The sequence below is a fragment of the Chelon labrosus genome (genome assembly GCF_963514085.1).
Source record: "Chelon labrosus genome assembly, chromosome: 16".
NCBI lineage: Eukaryota > Metazoa > Chordata > Actinopteri > Mugiliformes > Mugilidae > Chelon > Chelon labrosus.
Genome location: NC_140349.1, coordinates 15,756,500 through 15,782,801, shown reverse-complemented (window position 1 = coordinate 15,782,801; position 26,302 = coordinate 15,756,500). Strand labels below are relative to the sequence as shown.

The window sequence follows — 26,302 nt, the reverse complement described above, 5'->3', positions numbered from 1 at the left end:
TGTTTTACCACACAATGCATACACAAACAAAAAGCTGACAATCAGACACATCTTCTCTTCTCTAGGATCTGAAATATAAACTGCAAAGTCTACCTCTTTTCTCTGTCTTAACTGTATGAAACAATATCACATCTCCTTCCATATAATATTCATTTATCAATGCTCCTGACATCAAACCCACAGATACTCACATATTTGTGATTTAACAAAGATTTAACAAACCTTCAACAACCAAACTATTGGCAGATAAGCATAGACTAGACAGCAGTTCTACTTGGACGGGATTATCTGAACCTTATCTGAATCTTATCGTAGCAGAAGAGAAGTAGTTTGTTTTGACTCCTGTGTAGATGCTGCTGTGATACTGCAGATGCCTGGATACTGTAAACCACTGACAACAATAGAGCTGGGACCTCTCACTTAGTAGACGGGTGTTTGAGTGTGCACGCAAAGAATGCAGATGCGAATCTGATATTTTAGGGATAGGATTCACGTACAATGTACAGAATATGTATGTGTTTACTGTACAGTCAGGTGAGAGACCAATGCAGGTACATGTCTGTAGATGTAAGCATGCATACACAGGTGTTGTTGTTCAGGAGGTAAGCTGGGTCATCTACTAATAACAAGGTTGACAGTTTGTTCCCACGTCAAAGTGTTGCCCTTGATGGTCAGACCAGCTTTGCAAGGTAGCTCGCACCCTTTGGATTAAAGTGCCCAAGAAATTATTAAAGATTTATATGTGCTGAATCAAGATATACGTCACTGGCTGCTCCGCTGAATGACACCCCTGAGCAACCTTAGTCAGTGTAGATAGCTGCTGGGCCATCCTAATGGTTCCCCCGATGGCAAGAGATTAGCCAATGGCTAATACTGAGACACACTGAAGGACAATGGAAGGGAATGCAGGACAAAAGTTACAAGTAGTGCAGTAAAACAAGGGAAGGTGGGAGAGAAGAGGGGACATATAACGGGAGATGCAGAAATGTTTAAGACGTTGAGAAAATGGAGCAGAAATAAATTAAAAAGAAGATAATATCCACTGAGATAGAGAGAGAGACAGAATGAGTCATATGATTCATGAGTTAGAGCTGCAGAGACACTGAGGCTATTGAAGAGTGAAACAGGCAATAAGAGAGAAATAAAGAAAAAGAAAATGAAAAAAAAGGAGTGGGTTAGGACCAGGGGTAATTTGCTCCAGGGTTGTCTGAGTCCCTGCCTAAGATGGCACAGCATGGCGCCCAGTCCCAGCAAACAGCCTCTGATGGTATTAAACTGCCTTTGGTGTATTTGTGCCAGTGCTGTGACCCGCCCTGCGCCTTCCAGACACTGGACGCTGCCCAGGGCAAAATGAGCCTGGAAAACCCAGGAGAAATGTTCCTACTACTGTGGCACAGACCCAGAAAACTCTGCAGTGGATTAACTACAGCCTGGCACACACACACAGCTTGGTCGGCTGCGACACCTCAGGCCATTAGCATTTCATTACTTCTACCTGTGGTTGCCCACACACACACACACACATAACACCAGGCAGCAGAGCTGACAGGTGCTGGAGAAAGTGTCTGATGATGATGATGGAAATAAATGAATGTCTTGCAAAAGACAGACAGGGATTGACAAATATAAAGAGTTGAAGAAGAGAGAAAACTAACCAAAACATTCAGTACACATGAATTTACAGTCAATCTAATGCCGACCCTTCTGTCTACTTGACATGCATCATCCCCCAGCTGAGGAAGTGACACTAAGAGGGAATGCCACAACAGTATAAGTCAGCATTTCTTTTTTTAACTTCACTTACAGCTTCTCCATACAGAACAGACAGATATACTGTTGGTAGAGGACATCTTTGAAAGAAGAACACTGCAAAAATATTCTCTTGGAAATGTGATTACGATTTAATTTCAAAGTTGTGGTTTCGTTTAATATGAACAAACTCAGTTTGGACTTTGTCATCTGCTGTGTCTGAAGGAGCCTTGTTTCCCCCCGCTCAACAACATATTTTAGTCTATGGCACAACAACACTGAGTACCATGGCTTCCATCAACAACCAAGCCAACTAAAGGACACAGAGAGGGGCCAGCCTAAAAGGGGGGAGAGTGTATTACCATATACAGTGAGTGGTGAGTGGGAGGCAGTGATCAGAAGTAACACAACATGTTGCTTGTTACAGCACATGCCCACTTGCTATGCTATGTAATTCATTAGGCTGCAATAGTGACTTGGCAGAGTGTGGGGCCATATTTCTGCAAAGCATAATAACCCTTCTGTAATAACCCATCTGCGCTATTGTGAATGCGGCACAGATTCCTAAAATGACCATAGACAGTATGAAAACCAGTCTAACATTTGATAGTGTTTGTATTAGTTCACTTTAGTTATGCTTCTGACTCACTATAAACAAGATCGTGGTGACAGTTCATTGGCGTGAACGTTCCTAAGCACAAGCTTAGCAAACACAGAGAACATTGTGTTGCTGAGACACGCTGTTCTGTGCTGTTTTATACTGCAATAAAAACTGACGGCACTTTGATAATATCATTAGCATGGGATTAGACTGGATAGGTGGGGACCGGATGATGGTTCATGACAAAGTCTGGTGTGTGACAAATGACCAACCTCAAAAACCTCAAGGCACGTCTCACCTTTCCTGGATCATTAAAAATGCATCCCCCAGGGAGGATCGAGTGACACCGAAACAAGAAAACAAAAACACTAGTGCGTTAATAATGGAGTGACCAAGCTACATGTGTGCACAGATACACACACAAGCCCACACCCAACATTCGAGTATACATGTTCCTGTCACAGATACGAGAGGAAGGAAAAATCCTTGGAGTCATGAGGATTTGTTTTTCCATTGATGGCAGGACTGCGACACAGAAACACGTTTCATGTGACCATTTGGGCAGAATAATACCAAGCATTATTTATGCTGACCTTAGGAAGCAAAGGCCACACCAGTTCACGACCAGACATTTTGTCAAGTTATCAGCTAAGATCTTTTATTTAGCCACCCCAAAGAAGCTTTACCAAAGTGTAAACTTGGCAGAGATCATACCATGATTTTGCCTGTGTAACCAAAAGGCTAGAGTGTTGGAACTCTCCTGCAACAAAACCTTGACCTCTACCATTGTAACTAACCACAGACTGCATAATGAGGAAATTGACAGCCAGCGTCACTCGGCTCACAGGGGGAAATAGTTGAACTGAGATGTGTGCAGATACAGCAGAATATCATTTAGCAATTTTTTTTTGCATTGTGGTTTTGTGGAAGATTAATTCGTTGATTGGAAAAGACATAACTTATATGTCTACAACTATAAAATCTATACCAAAAGAGACTAAGCTGTAGCAATGCTGTGGCTGACTTAAATACAGTTTAAGGACACTGCCAAAATCCATGTCAGCATTAGATCCATGAGTCGAGCAGTGCTGTTACACATAATATCATCAATATCAATATTATACTGTAAGATATATCTAATATAATATAAGGTTATTATATCCATTTGTTGGAGCCAGAAAGCTTCCGTAAGTTCCTGGCAGTAAGCCATCTAATCTGAGTTGGCCCTACACGACTGTATTAGGCGATGCCCCAGATAAGGATGCAATTGGACTTGTACATGTTTACTGCTGATCCGTGTACATAACAGCATTGTTGGATAAACTGTCATGTACAGGGAGACAGAAATTACATCCTGACAAAAAGCTGGGAGCCACCGCTGTCATGTACTGTAGATAAATGAGCTCCCAAATCCCCAAGAGAAATAACCATCTCTTAATGCCTGACAAGTCTGAGGAGCGGCACTAGGAGCATGTAAGTTGGTATTTTCTCTGTTTTTTCTGCATCAGCAACTTTGTCTGCATGTCGTTCCACGCTCCAGCACTGTTCAAGATGAGTGAGTAAATTGGTTTTATATACTGCAGCCTGAGATGCAAACATGCATATGGTGAAGGTACACATAGAAAATGTGTGTAGGCTGTGTTGTCTAATCTGCAAGTATGAACATATCAGCTGTCTCCATGATGTATGCCCGTATCTTGGGCATACATCATGTCTTTTTAAAAAGAACTAAAATAACTAAATCTCCAGACAGATTTGGTTACACTCCACAGAATATGAATAGGAACAACCACCCCGTCTATGCAGCAGGAAAACACTCCAGTCAAAACATCTACTGTAGTAGAAGACATGTTTGATATAGTAAAGAAGACAGCGTGCAGAGTGAAGGGGGTTTTTACACAGTCACTTCATTGGCTATTTTAACTGGTGGTCCACTCACCACATTTGCTTTATTCTACTTAGTTGAAATACTCTGCAGCCACAAAAAGAGTTATTAAAATGTGACATAAATGCCATTCAAAAAGAGGACACTGACAAAGCAGACAGCATGCAGATGTAGAAGAATTCTTCTGTCAAACTCCTGGTGTGCAGATTGACAAACAGATAAAAGACTGCATGGAAAAAAAATCTGCAACAAGTGAGACGGTTAAAAGAATTTTGGCAAAATTTTAAACCTGAGAGAACCAAGCAGGGAAAAGTGAACACCGGCTGAGATGTGAGAGATTCATTCAGAGCACACATTGTGTTATCAATGTCTTCTCTGCTTCACAAACGCATTTTGACAAGAGTGCATCTAAAGTGAGATAGAAAACTGAATCTACTTTAACAGATTAATATATATGGCACACAGAGGACAAGCCAACATGAGACACGAATGCCATGGATAAAATCAGCACAAGACCTAATTCTCCTCTGTAGGTCAGTGTCTTCTGGAAGGCATCGTGCGTTAGCATCCGGTCGCTCCAAGCAGTCACTTCTCACTGGGTCAGTGAGGATGTTACAGCTAGAGATTACGGCCATGGAAGCAGCAGGCTGTACTTACTGTAGGCACAGCAAACTTGGAGCTAAAGGTTATCATCGGCAGCACATGTACACAGCACAATTCTCATATGCTGACTATATAAACAAATAAATTACACAAAACACAAAGTAAAGCTAGCTTCTTTTATCAGAGGCTGATAGGATTGTTATTAGTTTAGAAACAAATGTTTTTGGTGATAACCCAGTTAAATCAAAATCTTCTTGATGAAAAGTGAGTTACCAAAAAAGTTAATATAATTTATCCTAAAGCACATGTGAACACCTCATTTTTAATCTATTTCACAGCTGTCAATTCAATTATTGTTGAGATATTTGAGTCCAGGCTGAGGTGGTGAACAAGAAAACAGATTCTGCTTCCTATACAGCCATGCTGCCAAAAGCTAGATTTACAAGCTCAATATCTGGACCTTCTTAAATAGAGGTCAGTGCACATGTTTACAAAATGCTGCTAAAAGCTGGTGGCTGGTTGTGGGTCATCTTTTGCCTGTAGCCACTGTGAAGATTTCTAAATTAATTAAGTTTTCAAAGCTGGGATGCTGGAATGATTTATCCGCTTTACGGGATAAGACAGACAGGAAATATTACAGAAAGAGGAGAAAACTAAGTATTAGATTATAAGACGGCTGTGTTTTTTCTTTCAAGACCTTCTCTATAGTCTCCTCCCACCGGGGTCAAGCTGGACTCGTGCAGGGCTGAGGGCTGAGAAAATAGCTTTGTGTCTTTCACTACGTCGATGAACAAAAGACAGAACCCTGTTTGTTCCTCGAGTGCTGAGAGAAGGGGGGCGTGTGATAGAGAAGTGGGAGGGGTGCATGTCTAATTGTGCGTGTGCGCCTTTGTAAGGGTGGGGGGCTGATTCTCTATTGAATATTCTATATGATGAATGAGCGTCAGTCCTTTTCATAGAAAACAGAAGCCTTGAAACGACAGACAACAACATGGAGCATATACTCTGCTGTTCAACTTAAATGGGACAACAAGCTTTGTAGGGGTCATTATCAGTGTGTAGTTTAAGTTAAACTTGAATGACAAGATTAGCCATTCATCAACTTCAAAAATAAATTATGCTGATATCTACATGTCACATTTAACACTTACAATCGATATAAATGATTATTACTATAATCTAAGAATATGAATGAAATGCTGCTAGCATGTCATGTTGAAGATGCCTTTGTGGAAATGTGCGTTTGTGTGTTGTCATGATCGTGTGGTGGATCCAAAGAGGGAGGAAATTAGAAAAGAGCGAAGAGACACACATTGTAGAAACAGTACAGGATAATTAGTGAGCGAACATCATATTTTCTCCTCAGAATAACTGGGCTAATTGTTCTGGTTCATTAAAACATGTTCATAATGCTAATAGGATTGAGTCACAACCTGTGGAATGTTCCATCTTCCATACATGAACCTTAATCTCTCAGTAACAACTCATCATATACTGTATGTACCACCATACACTATCATAAACATGATGCTTGTATGTCAACAGGCTGGAAGTCTCTAAAATAAAATGGCCTTTCATTGACATATTGCATGTAACAGAAAGAGGAAACGTAAAGCATGTTGTTTACAATTACAAATGTTAAGCTGACTGATTCTAAATACTTGAGGATAAAGAATGAAAAATATTTCCTATAATCTTCCAAATCCATCTCGCGAATCCGCAAACAACACTGCCTGCATTGTGCCCAACTCAGCGCTGAAAACGGCATTAAATTACTCTGCGGCAGATGAAACAAATGCCAGGATAAAGATTAGTCTATTAACCAAAACAGAATTGTTTCCAGGAAAATGAAACTCTCAGAACTGGTCATTAACAGCAGAAACATTTACCCTTTTCCATGAGTAAACACCTTAGATGCTGTATTTACCACCTTTCCAATCCCTGTAAAAAATCCAGTGGTAAAATGGACATAATCTCTAGCAACACTGTAAGTCTACAGTAACCTTGCTATGTGACACAACAAGGTTATGCGGTAAACACACACTCTCCACTATATGCTGAATGTACAGATATCTTCCGGATTTGGGAATAGTCTGCCACTGTTATGTGCTATATATCCTCATTAAACAGTTGCACAAACGACTTAAAAACCAAACGATGAGCCTCCTTGAGAAAAAACAAAAACAGTATCTTGTGTGAAAACTGTGTGGGTGCAGAACCAGCATGACTAACACATGCACAGATGTTCTGCTCATAAACATGTCAAATTCCCAGAGGGCAATGCTTTGACCCCCAAGCTCTGCATCACAAAACAGCTTCAGCCTTTACCGTTACACAGAAACACCTACAAAAGCTAACAATCTGGAATTTTGTCGGCTATATAGAAAAATACACTGAAGGGAAATTAAGCACAACTAAGGGCTAAAATTACTGAGGTCAAATAAATGTATCAGGATCGTACAACCTCTTAAAAATGTATTTTCAAATAATTATATCCACTATGAGTAGTTCAACAGTAACCTCCCATAAAGAGAAGCTCTGAATACAATATTAGTTCTTTGTTGTTTTAACCTACTTTTGATAAGAGCTGCACAAGGGCTTTTATGTTGGATTGTGTTCAGAGTGTTTACACAATTTAGGCTTCCACAACACTTTTGTTGAGCATCCAGCTTACTGTAATGGGAGCAGTGCTGAAGCGAATCTTCCTCTTTGGAGGGATGTCCTCTTTGTTTTCTTCTGGCAGACCAGGAATCTCATTCAAGTCGGAGCCCGGGTCATAGACAATATCCTCATCATCACCGTAGAGGTCATCCTCAGGATCCGTGCAGCTTTCCCCCCAACCCTGGTAACAGGCGTCCCCATCTGCGTTAAAAATCACCCGCTCATTGCCAGTGTATTCCTCATCAGGTTCTTCCTCCTGGTCCTTGGGAGATTCAGATGGCTTTTCTTCCTTTGAAATGTCCCTGTTCTCTTGGTTTTTCTCAGTTGGTGTAGTTGGGGTCGGCAGCGGTTCAGGAGTGGCATCTTCAAAAGCCTTATTGGTAATTAGAGCACCATGTATAGGTTTTGAGGTTTTGGAGACGTCTAGATCCTCAATATGTTTCCTTATGTCTGAAGATTTTTCTTCTTCTTCACAAGACCCATTAATCTGGTTTCCATTGGTGGTAGCACCAGACAAATTCTGTCTGTCTCCTTTTGTAGCCAGGCCAGCTTTGTCCTGGACTCCTTCCTCTTGTGGAGCCTCTGTTTTTTGTTCTGAAGTCTCTGGCCCAGGACTGGGGCTCAGGAGGTCCTCAGAAGATGAGGATGTGAGAAACTTGCCTCCTATCCGGTTCTGGTGGGTTCCATGAACTGGAGATTGTCGTGAATCGTCCTCACTGAGATCACCTCCACTTCGTTGGAATCCGTCAGGTGAGTAGAGGGCTCGGCGGCTGACTCCTCTGTACGAAGCACCCTGGCTCTGGTGGTCAGCATTTTCAAAAACAGCACTGAGTTGACTGACAGTCGGTGAGGATGCCTCTGTTCTGGAGCACAGTGAGTCCAAGGAGTCTGTACTTCCTCGGTTGGACCTCGCCCCTCGCCAGTCATCAAGGTGCTCATGGGAACCCCGTTTATCACGTCCGTAGGGAAAGACTGGTGATTGGGACTGGTCACGTGACTGTTGTTCAAATAGTTTCCTGGTCTCAGAAAACTTTGCCCCGGCACCTCCAACCCTATCAGCTGATGAGGAATGCTGGAGCTTTATAACAGATCCATCAGCCTTGTTGATGAAGTTGGTGGGCTTTACTAGCTTTTGAGGCGAGGAATCATCACCACCCTTCGTCTTAGCTCCTACAGTCTCTGAGCCCATTTGCATGAACATGTCCTTAATGCGACTGACATGGCTGCCATACTGGCGGCCCCTCGGTTGTTTCACCCGCTCAAGATCTTTAGGCTTCGAGTCTCCATCAATCCGAGGCTGGTCAAAGGCTTTCTTGAGAGCCTGAAATTCAGCCCGGTAGGCATTTCGGTGGGGGGAGGCACTCCGGAGGCTGGTCCTCTCCCCCGAGGCCTCCGTCTTCAGCATGATGATCTGGTCTTTGGATTCAGAAGAGATGTCTGCATCGCTGTGGCCTCATTAAAGTGTAGGAGTTAGGAGTCTAGTTTGACCTACTGCAGCACCACTTAATCTGAAACCAGGTGATGTTATAGTTCCTACAGGCCAGTCACACCTGCAGGGATGAAAGGAGATGTTATAAAGATAGACACGTCATGATGTCACATTAAACAAGCACACAACAACAAAAAAAAAACATCACAGAAACTGAAAGTGGCACTTTATAATCAAAATGATGGCTACAGAGATTGCACCGCTTTAAAAAAAAAAGGTGGCAAAATGAATCAGAGATTCCGATGTGCGGTATAAAAGCTCTTAGTACAAGAGATCTTCTGTAGTTATGAAAGCCTACTGGACTCTAAAAGCACTCTGGTGATGATGTATATACAGTATTGCTTGGCTGTTCGTCTTCTCGATCAATACTTACTGTAGTGAACAATGTAAGGATTTGCTCTTTTTGTTTAAAGTGGTGCCATGCTGTAGGAAATATGGTTGCCCCTTTGTTTTCTGTCTAAAGCATCACTGACATTAAGGTGGTTCCTACTAAATGCCAGGTCTCAAACATAGCCATACATGATAGCTACAACCTTTACTGTACAGGGAAAATATTGATGAATGCGCTCACATCTTTTTCATAGATGTTTTTCGTAGAGGTGAATTCATACCGTCCATTTAATGAAAGGCCTTTGCCCACGAATGCAATAATACTGGGTTAGAAGAGGGTCACAGGCTAGTTAAATATTCCATACTTGCAGCCATTAATGTTTAATCCTATTGGGAAATACATACCACAAAGAGAGGATGAAATATGACACAATAAAGCTGGGATAAAAAAAACAAAAAAACAAAAAAACATTCATCTGAAACACGGAGAATCCATTAAGCTAAGTTGTGCAATAACCCCCAGCCTCAGTCTGGATGGTATAGATGCAGCAGCAGCAGCAGTGACTAAAATGTGCTGGTTCAATATTCATTATTGACCATGCTGGACTCTTGCTGCTCAGTATTAACACCTATGTGAGATCCTTGTGTTATTCTGAAGTCACGGGAGGATATTACAAAGAAAGAAAATAATATTAGAGGTGAAAGATGAAAGATGAAACTGAGGCTTTAACGTTGTGCCAGTGGGATCAGACAAACAGGCGCACATCAGCCACACCGCACAGAGCATGACAGCTCAGGTTTCCCCTCTTCTCACATCGTTAACATTTATTTATTTACATTGTTCTTTTTTGTACATTTCTACAAGAGCCAGTACACTAATGATTGATCTTTCTGAGTGACTGCAAAAAAAAAAAGAAGATGAAGTTAACTGTTAACCACAAACCACAGCGATGTTGCTTCACTGTTACAAAAACAAAAGACTTACATTCATGGCTCCGGCTTCGCTGGACGCTTGACATAAATAAAAACGCAATCCGGAGGGTAAAGTTGTAGCAAATGTCCAGGCTCTGGTTGCAAAACCTTTTCGAAAATAACATTTCTCTCCCTCGATGATGAATAGTCTGGGACGGAATCGCCACTACAGAAACGCTTGTACATACTAGAGCCGCTCCAACGCCATTGCAGGCAGTGGGTGATGCTGCCAGTTGCACAATAGGGGTGTCGGTGCAATTTGGCAGCACATCTCACCGAGAGCTGCACTATGGCAGCGTCTGCAGGACGGCAGTGTCCGATAATCGTCCGCAGGGTTGTAAAGTAAACTTACTTAGCTGCATTGATATCGGGCGATTTGTAAATGTAAAGCCTCATGTGACAGGTGTTAAAACCTGAACTGCAATGCAATGGTTCGGTCCGATAATCTGCTGCGCGGAGAGGAGGGGGATTCAGCGAGCTGCAGTCTGGCATAAATACCAACACACAGCTACTGTAACTTCCCTGGCTGCTCATTGTTCATCAATGGGCTTTGGGTGGGGTGGAGAGGGTCAAGGAGCTGTCTGTGCTGTGCCATGTGTGTTCAAATGAGGGTTTCCCAAAGTGTGGTGCGAGGACCAGCTAGAGGCCTTGAGGAGCTTTGAGGATGGAACTGTACAGTCAGAAAAATGAAGTTTGATGTCAATGGTAAATCAAACTCAGTAAATCATTACAAAATGTTATCAATCTGTCTGATCAGTCTAGAAATGAATTCTGCAGGCAAAAAATGTTGAATGGTTTCCCCTTTAACATTTTTGCCTGCAAATTGAAATACATTATTTATTATCAAATGCCTTATAAAAGCCTAACAAAATCACACAATCTCACACAACCAGCACAACTAAATGCATATAAATGCAATGATTCTTTAGGTTTTCAACCTCTTTTCCAAACCAATCCCTGTGCATGTATTTCTTTATTCCATCTAAAATAGAAGATCAGTGTAAATATTCTAGCTAGTCACATAAGAGTCAACAGACACCACCTAAAGCACGGGAATTCATGTGATAAAGAGCTAGAAAAAAGGAAGCTTTGTCAACATTCAAGTGTGATTATTTTCACCAGCAGTTATGTAATGGAGTTTAAAGAGTCATAATAGATGGCACTGTTGCATACACATATACACTGCCTAGCCAAAAAAAAAGAAGTTGCCACCAAAAAAAAAAAAGGTCACACACTCTAATATTTTGTTGAACCGCCTCTAGCTTTGATTACAGCACACATTCGCTGTGGCATTGTTTCGATAAGCTTCTGCAATGTCACAAGATTTGGGGTGGCTGTGGCTCAGTGGGGTTAAGGTCTGGACTCTGTGGTGGCCAATCCATGTGTGAAAATGATGTCTCATGCTCCCTGAACCACTCTTTCACAATTTGAGCCCCATGAATCCTGGCATTGTCATCTTGGAATATGCCCGTGAACATCAGAGAAGAAAAACATCCATTGATGGAATAACCTGGTCATTCAGTATATTCAGGTAGTCAGCTGACCTCATTCTTTGGACACATAATGTTCCTGAACCTATGTTCCTGAACCATCTCATTGCATCAACTGAAAGATAATTGCCCATGCAGTACCTATTTGCGCAGTTAAAACCAGGTGGCGACATTTTTTTGGCCAGGCAATGTATTTTGTAATACAAACTAGTTTGTCTGTATGAATTTGGAAGAGGCGCACCACTCAAATTTGCATACATTTGAATCATTATTCGTTACAAAATAAAAAGAATACAGCATATTCTTGATGTACATTGTTTTCATAAGCAGTCTGTGTAATCATATAATCTAGAAAAATATGCACCATTATGCAGCTGTGTCAGTCAAAGATTACCTAAAGCAGGGGCTGTGTGCATAAGTGTTTTGTCTTTTGTATCTGCCAAAAGAAAGAGACTAACATGAGTCCCATACATACATTTAGTAACTGCCCACACTGCTGAGGACAGTGAGTATTTCCCTTACTCAACACATAATGGAGTAGAAACTGCAAACCATACAGACAATATGAACTATACTGAAACAAACCACAGTTCACCCTCTACACAATATTCTCATGGGATCAAGAAGGTCACGATTTCTACTAGAGGAAGTGATATTCTAAAAAAACTGGCTCAGACAGAAATCTTCCTGTTATACATACTCAACACTGTAACGGCAAATAGAAGTAATGATAACATCAGCTTAAAATGCAGTGTAAGTTAGATCTTGCCTTGTGAAATATACAAACTATTATTGTGACTATACACCTACACCTGTCATTGATCCATGCATCTCCACTTAAGGGATAAGAAAAATATCCCAAATAAATGTGCACAACCCTCATTAATTCTTCCCTTGTGCCTGTCACTGTATTGAATTTGCATACAGTACGTTCAAAGCTCTGTGGAAGACTCTGTGCTGAAACACCGAAGTGTATATCTGCGATGCCAAAATAACAAAATATAATGTATTTTGTCCTTGATTTGGAAGTTTGAGAACCCTTTTATGATTATTATTATAAGTATCTTGCATTTTGCCTGACTGTTCAAAACAGTCACAGTCTAAACTGAAATATACTGCAGACTCAGCTGAAAAACTATTGGACGGAAATGAGTCTAAATCTTTATCTTTTAGACATATTCCGCCACTATCTCAGCCTCTTGCCAAGACACACTTGCTGTGCTTTCCGAGACTTTATTGCTATGCATCATGTACCAACCTATAGTGACTGTTGTCACACGCAGTCCAAAGACGGCTATGTGAAGATGTTGCTAAGCAACCTAAAAATAATCTAAAGGGAATAAAAGGGAGGGTGAGAGAATAAAAAAACAGCCACGCACTGCAGAACAAGGCACTGCAGAACACAGCATCTTGTTTATCACCAGAGGAAGCCAGGAAGCCAGATTCAGATATGAATCTATCAAAAGGGAAGCATGTAGTGACCACAGTCAGTATGTTAGCCAGAATTAGGAGGCTTTTCTGCTGGATCAAAGTGCTCTCTTAGCGGTAGCTGACATCCAGGGAGCATAAGGAATTAAGGGTCCCTTTTTGGGAGCCAAAAAAAAAAAAGGGCCAAAACATGACCATCTGTCAGCTAGGGCTGGCTCTGCAGGGGGTGGGCTGCACAGACTGGAGCAGGCACAAACATGCCCTCTTACAGCTGTGCATAGGAGGTCAAGCCCTGTTGAGATGCTGGTGTGTTTGTGTATGTAAATAAGATGGGGGTAACTGTCTCTGCAAGTCCTTTTTGGAGGCTTTATTAAAGAACTGTAAAGCTGAAAGACCTTAAGTGTAAATAAACAGAGGAATCCAGCCAAAACAAGGAGAAGATGCACACGGGCATCCTTGTATTTTTAAGCAGGGAGACTCCTCCGACAGCATTACACTGAAACACTTTCTAAATGTGGCTCTACCATTCACATCACATTTTCCTCCTTGTTTTTTTTTTGTTTTTTCATTATTTTTACGAGACAACCATGTTTTTCCATCCAGATGTTCAGCCAATGAGAAGTCGCGCTGCCTCCAGAGAAGGAAGGAGGCGGAGGAAGGAATGCTGCAGGATGCTTATTATTATGGCTGTCAAACCCAGTGGCGATTAGATAAAACGAGCCTTTTCATGTGAGATTTACGGACATGATATGCACCATGTCCGCCGCAGCTGTCGCGGTATGGCTGAGCACTGGTACGTATCGATTTAAACTCGGGAGATAACCCTGAATTTTCTCCGCCGTTGCCTTTTGATGTGGCATCCGAGCTAGTTAGCTAGCTAGTTAGCCTGCTGCTGTTTAGCTCATTTTTTCCAGGAGGCTGAGGGGGAGACATGGAAAAATGGCTACCAGCTGACAACTGTACCGTTATACGAACCCAGTGCTTAAATATCACAACACATTTAGCTAAAAACTATCTAAAGTACCTTACATTTCCAGTGAAGTTAATAATGTCTTGCTAGTCCCTCTTGTCAGTCGTTTAATGTGTAAATTCCCCTGACGCAGGCCTGTGTTCATAACAGACCAGGTGTTTGTTATAAATGGCTAATTGCGGGGCTAATGCTAGTTTAGCAGCTTATGGTAGACTTGATTACATCTGGGAAATAGGTTATAAATTACAATAATACACATGTTCACAGTGAAAACATCCTGTTTGTTACTGCTGCAGATCACTGGTACACACACGACTGCCTGTTTATTAGGAACACGTAGCCAAATATTGTCTAATAATAAGTTACATATGCCAAATCCTACTCACTGTACCTGAGGATTGTGATTTTCAGATTTGCTCAGTTATGGATCACTTTGAATGCATAAGGTTTCAGGCCGTAAACCAATGTTGCATGGACTGTGAAATATCTCAGGACAAAATTATGCTTCCATGTGACAGTGATAGGTGTCTATTATAATGTGTTTTAGCTCAAAAAGTGATATGCGTTCCTCAATTTGTTTGGCGAGTAGTTCAAAATCTAACAATATTCAGTTTGCTATTGTTTATGGCAAATAAAAATCTCCTTTTTTGAGCTGCAGCCAGACAATGTTTGGCGTTATTTTACCAAAATAGCTCTTGACTAATGGCTCAATCTAGTAATTAATACAGTACTCTACTTTTTAAACCTTTATGAAGCTTTAATAATATCATACAGACTGCAATAGACTGGCGACCGACCTGTCAAGGGTGTACCCCGCCTCTCACCCGATGACAGCTGGGATAGGCTCGAGCAGACCCCGCGGCCCTTTAGGACAAGCGGTTACAGAAGATGAATGAATGAATGGATGAATACCATACATAGCAGGCAGAGCTTATTCGTAGCCATCTTGAAAAGGAATCAGGATAAGTCATATTTATTCTGTACCTGTACAGACCTCTCAGGTCATCTGGAACTGTTTTTTTGTTTTTTTGTTTTTTTTTTAACTTTCTTCATGGTCATAATGAAACCTGCGATTTTTCAGTTTCTATGCACTGCAGATCTAAAAAAAAACCTCCCGTACTTCCCCCACTTCGGTTTAAGTGAGGTTTAAATGCATTCCAGTAAAGTGCTGTTTATTCATAAGCTCACTACACTAGAATTCATGCTGTATTTCTATTCTATGTTTATTTGTTTTTACATTTTACTTAAGGACATTTGAACTGCCTTCTTGTACAAAAGGGGCATTAAAGATATACATATTTTGTTGAAACAAAATTTAGGTGTGTAACAAACTTTAGCCTCTAATTTATAGTGGTGTTAAATTTTACTGCATTGCACCATGAACTGTCTGATATTTTGTCCACCTCTTTTATAGCATTGATAGTAGACAAAATATTAGAAATAACTCACAGTATAAATCAATAGTAAAGTCTCCAATATGACCATAAAGTTTCAATTCTTCTCTAAAACAGTTAAGTGAGGATCTTCTGTGCTCAAAAGACTCTGTACATTACATTATATAGATCAATGTACTGGATGTATTGTTCAAAATGCAGTTGAAGGACTTGTTCTGTTCATGCTTCTATTTATCGATCCAATAGTGTTCACTGTGCATGCCTATGATATGAAACACAGCGCTTTACGTGAGACAAATGTCCCTATGGATCAATCCATGGCCTTGAAGCAGAGAACATCCTTGTACAGAGACGGTGAGTGGGTGTGTGCAGTGGTGCACTTCATGTGTTGACCCGCTGTCCCCTCCCCCTGTCATAACACAGTGACACGCTCAGCCGGCTCCCCGTTAATACTGGCATTATTGTTTCAAGTTGTCGGCTGTCCCTCTTACTTGGTCCACTTTCTTTTCCTGTAACAGCAATTTAATGGATTTAAATCTTGTCTTAACCTCGTCAAGTCTAGAAGTAGAGTTTATACTAAATCGTTAACCATTTGAGAATATAGGATTCCTATCCTTTAACACAATACTGGTACTTTACAGCACAGATTCAGTACTTCTCAGCAATCATTTCAGACAGAAAAAGTGATTTACGTACCTTTATAGAGTCCTACAAGATTGAACTGGTTGTTTCGTGTCCACTCTTGTCCTTCGCTGTCGCCTGCTGCAACGTTGTGACACCAACTACTTTCACTTCCATGTCTGAGTTTGGAACAGCGAGGCTCAAACTCAACACAGCAGGATACCAAAGCCTCAGTTCAAACAGTAGCAATCTTTGTTGTATTTGATTCTCTGCTGAACACCAAAGGAGCACATGCGTTCCTCCTGACTGGAGCTACATGCGCACAACATGAAGCTGACTCAACAGAACTAAAGGACACCCTTCTTTTGCCTCTGCCGCAGCTAGTTGGAGGCATGAGTAAGCTGGAGCCACTAGAGGGACAAGGGGGGGTTTATTCTCCCCGTGTTGCCCATGGCATTTTTAGTTCAGGCATCTCTCCTGATACTTCACCCAAGTCCAAGGTCATCACAGAAAAGCATTAAATCTGGTTAACCATTTCTACCACCTTCAAGACCTGTTAGTGATCAAACGTGGTGTTTAAAAAGCTGTAGGTGCATGATTATGTACAATTCATAGCGAGTAACTGAATGCTAGTGTGTAGTAGTTAGGAGTTGTTAGGAGTAAGGTGTAAGTTTACTATATGTATTATCATCCACATGTTATCCGCTGCCGCATTTTGCCCACGACTGAGGCCTACAGGTTAGTCCGTGGTGGACAGTTTAGCATTAACCTTTAATTAGTGATGTATTGTGTTCACAGTGGGAACGCTGCAGGTCATCATCTCTAGAAGGCTTGGCAGAAAGTCACCCTGCTGCAAATAAGCAGATCCGACGCTAATAGCAGATCCTTGGCGTAGCTTAGTCAGTGATCTTTACTTAAACTGGATTCTCTCTAAATGAAAGTGACTACAGTCAAAGGTGAGGAGGAAGCACAGCCCAAGAGGTTCTGGACTGATTTAAATAGGTATATGTTGAGTTGAGAGTGTGTTATAGGACTAAATGTTTGTTGTTAAATGAAATATTTTAAGTGTTAGCATGGTGCCTTTGCATGTACTGTTCACATTCAAGTCCTTTCCAACTCAGTTCACATAATACTGATTAAGCCAATCAGCAGCAGGTAAATCTGTCCAGTAGTTTTAAAGCTGTTGTCTAAGGTGATATTGTTTGCCAGAACAGCAACTATGATCATGGAGGAACTAACGAGAGTTATGAATGTAGCTAAGGGTCTATGAATTCACTGTCTCTGGCAGGCAGGAGCAATGAAACAGAAACTGGGAAACGTCCCAGAAAGCCAGATATAAAAGAATCGTGTGTTCAAAGGAACAGTTGCCGCCTCAGAAACACAGATTTCCTCTGGCTTCGCTTTTCACGTTTGAGATCCCATAGGTTCATTTCTTATTCCTCAGGCTATTAGGTGGCCATCTGGCCTCCATCGAATGTCCTGCCTGTCTCATTTATTTACCGAATAGCTGGTATCTGACCTTGACCGGGACTGTCTGAATGTGGCCCTTTCTTTGTGTGGAGAAGAACTGTTGAGGCCCAATGGTTCAGATAATAGAATCGGATCGTGTGCATTCAGAGCGGGATTTGTGGATTGACTGAAGTCACCACTGAGCAACCAGCCTGCAGAAACTGAATGAGGTTTTATTTTTGGCATCTGAATAACCTGGATCCTTACATCCTGGTGCAGTAGTTTCAGTAGCAGGAGCTGGAGCATGGATTAGTCGAGCTCAGGTGGCTCCTTGAAAAGAGACGTTATGGATATAACCTCAGATTGTTAAGTAACATCACATTTAGTAGCTGCTAAATGCTATTGATTGCATCTAGCTGTGACTGAGCCCTCGGGGACATTGGACATATGGCCAGTTCAGCTTTTCTGTTACTGGCCACAGATGTTGCCCAGTTTAACATACATATGGGGCTGTTGAATAACTTTACCCTTCCAGCAGCTCATCGGTGTACTTAGATTACAGTTAAGCAATTTGGCCTTGTAGATGCTGAGGTTTATTTTTAATAATCTACAGCTTACTGTGTCTCCTAATCTTCTTTAACCCCTTTGTGTACCCGGTAACAGATAACAGCCCAACATCTCATACTGACTTCCTTTTTTATGGACACAGATTAAAATGAAAATCCTGCTCTATTACTCTCTTCTCTCCTTTTGAAATCAGCTTCAGTTCAAGCAGAGGACGCGCAGTCCAGGAGAAGAGGAGAGATAGTGAAGAGAATAGATGCTGTAGGATATTCTGGTTTGATGCTAATGTGAAGTTTAAAAGGGAGGTTAAAAATGTTAAAATCAGCAACATTTTCACAGTTGGAGGGCGCACATACACACAGAGCTTTCCCAGGCTTTCTCTTAGCCGCTTACTGGGTCTGTAGTCGTGGTTCTGCAGGGTTAGCACAGTACATACACAGATCTCCAGTCCCCTTTGCGCCTCTCCTCCCCTTCTTTCTTGCACACCCGGTCTCAATCCCCCATGGTGATTAAAAATTGAGTTCCCACCCTCTGTGGGAGAGAGAAGGGGGGGAGAGTGAGAAAAATGCTCTGCAAAAACGCTGAGAGGTTAAAAGTAGACAAGTGGAAGAGAGAGGGGAATAGCCAAAGAAAAAGACACAAAAGGAGCGAGAGAGATGGTCAAACCACCTCCGGCCTCTCATTGTATAAACCTTTGTTACGGGAACGGCAATTTTCTGGCGATGCCCTTCACAAATAACGACTAAATGTTTGTGTTTGAAATGGAGTGGGGCTAAACACAGAGCATAATGGGTATCGAGTGGGAGGAGGGCATTAAAAAAAAAAAAAAAAAAAAACACAGTACAGGCTGAATGACTGTCATTACTACTGCTGCTTTTACTCACAGTACTTCAGCTCCTTGCACCTGAATTTTAATGGTTTTCTCTTCCTGTACACAAAATTGCAGTCCTTCCAGCAGTTAATAATCTGAGTTCTTCTCTTCATGCCTGCGTGATCTTTGTGTGAAGCTTTTACCTTCATACGCTATTGATTCATAGTGTGCGAAGAAGCGTAACGCCTTTTCTTCTTTTCTATTTAGTGTTGTCGGCCGGTCATTAATGATGAATAATGCTCAAGCAGAACGGGAAATCCTCTGCCATCAGGCGCTAATTTCTTTTGTCTTTGAAATTTGTGTTTCAGTGGTCACCATCTTGTCGAGGTCGCACGCAGACCGTAATGTCTACCCATCAGCAGGGGTGCTGTTCGTCCATGTTCTGGAGAGAGAGTACTTCAAAGGAGAGTTTCCCCCTTACCCAAAATCAGGTATAACGCAACTAGTTTCACATTTTTTGCATTAATAGAGGTAGCTTTTTAACCTTAGTGCATTGTCTATTCATCATAATTGTACATCATCTAATTGATCCTGACCCATAACAAATCATAGGGCCACCCCTCATTAAACTGCTCCGTCTGCAGGTGACGCCAGCAATGACCCGATCACTTTCAACACCAACCTGATGGGCTACCCCGACAGGCCCGGCTGGCTGCGCTACATCCAGAGGACTCCACATAGCGATGGCGTGCTCTACGGCTCCCCCACTGCAGAGCACGTCGGCAAACCCACCGTCATAGAGGTGGGTGGTTGGACCACCTTCAGAGTGAGAAGAGTGGAGATGAAGTAATTTGCTTGTTAAGTAAAAGGAAGAAAGGGGAATTCAGCTATGTGTTGTAGAAGACATTATACATCTGTATTCTAGAAATAACACATTTGAATTGATTTTACTCAGCTGATTTGTATGCCTTAAGCAGAAGCATTGTACAAAGTTACGCTCTGAGTCTTCGGACTTAAATTCCATTATGTTTTTTTATGTTTACTTTGTCCCCCATAAGCTACTGTCGAAATTCTTTTCACAAAAGGCTCAACGTTTCCAGCCGGCACATGTTCCTCTATACGGCCTCAGCTGGGTACAGAACCTGGGTCTTATATTTTGCTCAGCCTCGTCCAGAGAGCCGCTGCCATATAAGCTGCACTGATCTGGGTTTAAACTTTCACCCCTATGTGTTGCAGATTACCGCCTATAACAGACGCACTTTCGAGACGGCGCGGCACAACTTGATCATAAACATCATGGCCACGGAAGGTAGGAGGCGCCAGCATGAGAGCTTAGAGCTAGCGCAGATCAGACTGCAACTTCACCGATTAAACCCTGAGAGCACACTTGGTACTTGGACTGCATAATGGGCTTCCCTCAGGAGGAAATGTTGCTTTTGATTTTTATCAGCCACAATAGATCAACCTGTTTCTAAACAGCTTGTAACTTAAAAGTTCATTCGTGGCCTTTGATTCTGCAGGTCACAGAGTCTGTTTAGTAGCTGTTCTGGAGCTTTCAGTTAAATCACATGAGCTTCGTTCACAAAGTTATCAATTTTATTTGAGCTTCCAGCCAGTGCTGGTAAGCCACAATTTTAAAACCACTCCATCTGCTGATAACAATTATGTGATTTAAAGCTCCAGATGTTATGTGTGTTAATTGATATTCAGCATTGATTCAAAACTTCTAGTCAGCCATGATCAATCAGTATACACCCATCAGCCACAGCATTATGACCGCTGACAGGAGTAGTAAATAACATTGACCATCTTGAGGCAATTCAGTGTTCTGCTGGGAAACTTTTGGACCTGGGATTCATGTGGATGTTACTTAGACATGTAGCACCCACCTAGACCAGACCAGGCACCCCCACCCCATAGCAATGACACTCCTGATGGCAGCAGCCATCCCGAGCAGGAGCCATCCCGAGTTTGTGTGACACAGCCACACACACAAAAACACAACTCAGAAGCACAAGGTGTTGACCTGGCCTCCAAATTCACTAGATCCCAAAATGATCAAGTAACAGATCTGTGGGATGCACTGGAACAAGCCTGATCCACCCAAAGGTCCCCACTAACAACATCCTGTTTCCAGACACCACAGGACACCCTCAGAAGGCCTATGTCCATTCTCTGATGAGTCACAACTGTTTTGGAGGCACAAGGGAGACCTACACAATATTAGGAAGGTGGTCATAACGTTATGCGTCATCGGTGTATATTTCTGCGGTACAAACAACCCCAAACACAGTCCTATATCGCTGTGTTAAAGTTCCGACTGTGGTACTGCTAGAGCAGCCTTCATTTTCATCTCTACAGCTGCACTTCACATCTGTGCATCTGTACATTTGCTCGCTGGCTTGTTGACCAGCCACGGTACATGCGTCACAAGATGAACTGAGTCGGGGGAACGCTCAGCAGCTGTTCGCGGCGCTAATGTGACATCACTCTCCCTGTGCTGTGATGTCATCCGCCATCTGGCTCCAGAAACAGGCCAAGTCATAACAGAGCAGAGGAGACACGCCAGAGCCGGCTGGACAGACTGGTAAATCAGTGTCAGCTACGCAGCGGTGATGAAGTAATGATGATCTCAGCAGAGCACCGCTGCATCATTACTATGGATTCTAAAGGGAGACTCTTCAGCTTTACTCCTGTCCTCTTCCACATCGAGGAGAACACTCACCCAGAGAATGACAGACAGGCAGCCATATGAAGACACTGTACCATAAACTGCTCCATTTTTAATTGTTACACTCAACACATGTAATTGACATGCAGATTCGATGAAGCAGATTACTCAAAATTCTACTGCTTTTCTCCTTTGTTCAGTCTTTCTCCTTTGACTGTCTCCTCTTCATCTTTACAGAGTTCCCCCTGCCTTACCAGGCAGAGTTTTACATCAAAAACATGAACGTAGAGGAGATGCTGGCCAGCGAGGTGCTGGGGGATTTCCTGGGCGCCGTGAAGAACGTGTGGCAGCCTGAGAGGCTCAATGCCATCAACATTACCTCGGCACTGGACCGAGGCGGCCGTGTACCGCTGCCTATCAACAACCTGAAAGAAGGGTGAGGGTCTGTTCTAGTTACAGCTAAATTGTTCTGTTGAAGACTCTGTTTTTTTGTGATGAACACAAAGGCCCTTGAAGAATCTGTCCTTGAGCGACCCCTTCACCTCTTGGACAAATTTTCATATATTTACAGCCCACTCACACCACGCTGACATTTTATTTAATTGGAGCCTCAGGGATACTCATTTCACTGTGAATTAGATGAATACACTTGGCCGTCAGCACAACAGACACTGTCAGTTTGTTTAGCTCAGAAGGGAATAGCCCACATGAGCTGCCATAAGTTGCGCATCAAAGATTCATGCTGACGTTTTGGAAGATGAAAGCATCGCTAGAACAGTCAGTGGAGGAAAAATGCTTTGACAATTATTACTTCTCTTCTCTTCTCTTCTCTTCTCTTCTCTTCTCTTCTCTCTTACCTCGTGTTTCACGGTCTCCTCCTCCTCCTAGTGTTTATGTGATGGTTGGTGCTGATGTTGCCTTCTCGTCATGCCTGCGGGAGGTGGAGAGCCCACATAACCAGCTGCGCTGCAGTCAGGAGATGGAGCCCGTCATCAGCTGTGACAAGAAGTTCAGAGCTCAGTTTTACATCGACTGGTGCAAGATTTCTCTGGTGAGGAAGCTCTCCGCCCTCGATTCACCTGGACTAAAAAGATGGCACACCCTGAATTAACGCTTACTCATTTTCTTTAGGTTGACATCAACAAAGTAGTACCGGTTTACATCACCCGTCCCGACCCAGGCGCTGGCATCCTGCCCGAATTCGGGGAGTACGACCCCCCGTCTGAGTCTCTGAAGAGCCGGGACTACTTCGCCGACTTCCTCGTCACACTGGCGGTTCCCTCCGCTGTGGCACTAGTCCTCTTCTTCATCCTCGGCTACACTATGTGCTGCAGACGGGAAGGGGTGTAAGTGTGCTCATATTTTTATGCAAATATTGCAACAAACACCTCAATCAGCATTGGAGGAAGGCACTGAAAGTGTTGCATAGATATATGAGAGCCCAGTTAGCAGCAGGATAAATCAGATAAGAGTGGAAATCTGGACCTACACTGCAGCTGTTCATTACCATCCAGTAGAATGATCCATTTATATTAAGTTCATCATCAATATGTGTCACAGGTTTTTGTTAATGTTGTCATCTTGATGTCTCAAAGCACAGCCATAACGCCGACGATCATCCTCTATACATTCTTCCATCATTTACAGGCTGGGAGAGACGTGCCTCCTTGTTCACGCCACACCATCTCCACCCTGTCTCTATCCAACAGTCCATTCACTTGTGTGTAGATGTTGCTTCAACTATTAATATTAGTATTTAATTCATCCATTTTGTTTTGTTTCTAGGGAAAAAAGAAACATGCAAACACCAGAGTAAGTGTTTTACCTCTCCTGTGTTCTCCTTTATTTTTGGGTCTGTTTCTGTTTCCTCCCCTCTCTTTGGTTGGCAGTTTTATCCTTTCATGTTGTCACTGATGGCTGTTTTCATATTCATTCATTTGCGCATATGTGTGTTGACATCCATTCATTAAGTAGGCTGCTGAAAAATTTAATAACCAGCTGTAGGGAGTTGATGCTCTTAGCAGTAATAATTACTTGTTTCAACAAATCTTGAAGATTAGACCCTCCGCCATAATTGAAACGCATTTAAACACTCACAACAATAAGTGAGGGTTGATGTTATGGTTCTGTGGTGCATGCAGATACACAGGATGAGAACAATTAGCTCTGGTGAGAGATCGCCAACCATGGCGCCACAACGCGCTGCAATACAAATTCACTGCTTCTCCCCTCTCCAGCATCCAGCTGGTTCACCACAGCTCCATCCAGAAGTCCACCAAGGAGCTGCGGAGCATGTCTAAGAACCGGGAGATCTCCTGGCCGCTCTCCACCCTGCCCGTATTCAACCCAGTCAGCGGCGAGGTGGTGCCGCCCATCCACCCCGACAACTACGAGACCACCAGCATGCCCCTGATGCAGACACAGGCGTGAGTTAAGGGATTTGGTGGGAGGAAATTCACATGGATAACATGGATAGATTAGCAGTCATTCACACAAAACCACGCATACAACCACGCTCATTAGTGGATTTAAGGCTTCTAGACCATATTAATATAAGTCGAAACAATACCATTATCGTCTAATCTTGTTTCTAGCGCTTTCTAACTATCCCACGTTTACGGCTTAAGCTGCAGAAATCTAGTCAGGCCTTCGGAAAATACGACCACACGTTAACCCTCGTGCTACCTTTGGGGTCTCTGGGACCCCAAGCGAATGGACAGACGGATAGAGATCATGCAAGAGGGTAGCACGAGGGTTAAGAGGTTTAAGCCATCCCATGATTTCTCCTAATGGGCTTGGAGCTGAAAAATGCGTTAATATAAGTACGCTTTCACATGAGACTGTTGGCTTTTCCATGTGAAGGTCTGTTTACCGTAATGTCATTGTTTATGATTTCAGGAATCTGCAAAACCAGATTACGATACCACAGCAACGGCCATCAGGTTAGTATTTCCCTCAGTTTTTGAGCAGTAGGCATGTGTGCTATGCGATTAACTAATAAATATGCGGCCACATGCTTGAGTTACATATAATGTCAGAACATTTAAATAATCCAGGAGCTATTTAAAATGACAGATGTTTTTATAGTTGCTTGTTTGTCATTCTGCGCCTGCTTTGCATTATAACAAATATATAGTTTCCTTACATCATGTTAATTATCACGTCCCACAGCATTTATTTACATTACCTTCACGATAAAATGACTCTACTGCTGTTACTGTGTTTTATCACCTTAAATACATTCGCTACACTGCCATCAATAATGTGAAGGCATGTTAAAAGCTCGGCTCAATAGCTTGCTGTGTTGCTCAACAACCCCCCTCCGTCTCTTCTGCATTACTGTAAATGACACAAGCGTCCGGACTTGGTTTATCAGCTCCTGCATGAGGCGACTCATTGTGATGTTGGCATGTGAGCGCCATCGTGTGGCTCGCTGATCAGCTGCATGACGCACTAACCCGCTGCTCTCTCTGTTCACTGCTAACGAAGGAGATAACTATGTCATGTCGACATTTCGAAGGCTAGAGGTGGGTATTGCCATCTGTTTGTAAGTTCATGTAGAGATAATTAACATTGGATTTTCATTTATTAGTTTCAGCTCATCTCAATTCTCCTCTCCTATGACAATTCACTCTATTTTTTAGGTAAATGGTATTCCTGAGGAGAGAAAGGTGGCCGAAGCACTGAACCTATGACCAGAGGCTCCAGTGTCGGAGCCCACTTTGTCTCCACGTCTTTGTTTTTTTCTAACATTTGTGCCAATCTGCATGTGTCAGAAGTTGTATCGTCCATATGCACTTACACTTTACAGAGTGACAGTGTGAAAGGGAAAAGAAGAGCTTAGTCTAGAATATTTTGGAATACTTGTGTAAATGTTAAAAAAAAAAAACAAGATTAATATGTTTGTATCTCTACTTGCTTTGCACAGTGGACCTCTCCGAAGGAAAAGGGAGTTTTACGGTACATTGAAACGCTTTAGTTGTCATGTGTATTAATTTTATGTAACGTGTCACATGATAAAAATAAATTCTTTCAAAATAAACCCTTTCCTAAGCTTTACCTTTCTCCTACTTGCAACAACAAATTAGTTCCAAAAAGGTAGCCAAAACAGCACATTTTATGAAGGTATTATTAACAATATACAACAGAATAAAGGCATTTATAAATAATATGGATACATTTCACATTTCTTAAGACATCACAAAAAAATTACATGTAACATTTTTCAAAGAGGCCCTGCACATGGTTATAAATAGTTGTTGCTTTTACACGACCGAAGAGATCAATTAAGGCCTGAAACAACATGACTGTATCGCTGCTGATGAGAAAACAGATCGGTAAACTTTACACATCAAAGGAAACGGTAGCATGGAAATGCCATTCTTGTCAATATAATGAGGTGCCGAACGGTGTCAGAAATCACAGTCTGAGAATGTAACCCGAATGGCGCCGTCAGATAAATGACACAAGAAGCCTCTAAAGCTGAAGACACATTGTTTCACCGTGAAGAAAAAAAAGAAATTCGGACTTTCATTTTCCTTTTAAAGAGAAGCTACACCGACTAATACAGAATGATTGAAACCGCAACCTTTTACTACCTGGCATAAATGACAG

At 42.2% G+C, this 26,302-nt stretch overlaps 2 protein-coding genes across 5 annotated transcripts in view; one reads left to right on the top strand and one right to left on the bottom strand.

Moving 5' to 3' along the window:
* ppp1r9a (protein phosphatase 1, regulatory subunit 9A) overlaps positions 1–9,703 on the bottom strand; it is a 38,924-nt gene extending 29,221 nt beyond the window's left edge. The window contains exon 1 of the mRNA XM_084563466.1: positions 7,513–9,703. Within this exon, the coding sequence (XP_084419592.1) occupies positions 7,513–8,904 (1,392 nt within the window). The 5' untranslated portion in view covers positions 8,905–9,703. The remainder of the gene's footprint in view (positions 1–7,512) is intronic.
* A 3,874-nt stretch (positions 9,704–13,577) lies between these two features.
* On the top strand, positions 13,578–25,462 carry sgce (sarcoglycan, epsilon). Of its 4 annotated transcripts, XM_084563526.1 has the most exons (12): positions 13,578–14,001; positions 19,386–19,508; positions 19,662–19,819; positions 20,254–20,326; positions 21,926–22,124; positions 22,577–22,739; positions 22,820–23,034; positions 23,474–23,500; positions 23,926–24,114; positions 24,587–24,630; positions 25,178–25,215; positions 25,333–25,460. In XM_084563526.1, exons 1-12 carry the CDS (start codon positions 13,953–13,955, stop codon positions 25,381–25,383), a joined length of 1,329 nt encoding a protein of 442 aa, XP_084419652.1. In that variant the 5' UTR covers positions 13,578–13,952; the 3' UTR covers positions 25,384–25,460. The 4 variants fall into 4 exon arrangements, with proteins under 4 accessions (XP_084419652.1, XP_084419653.1, XP_084419655.1 ...); XM_084563527.1 differs by lacking the exons at positions 25,178–25,215; positions 25,333–25,460 and adding an exon at positions 25,044–25,125 and having other exon boundaries at positions 13,579–14,001; XM_084563529.1 differs by lacking the exon at positions 25,333–25,460 and having other exon boundaries at positions 13,580–14,001; positions 25,065–25,187.
* The last annotated feature ends 840 nt before the right edge of the window (positions 25,463–26,302 follow it).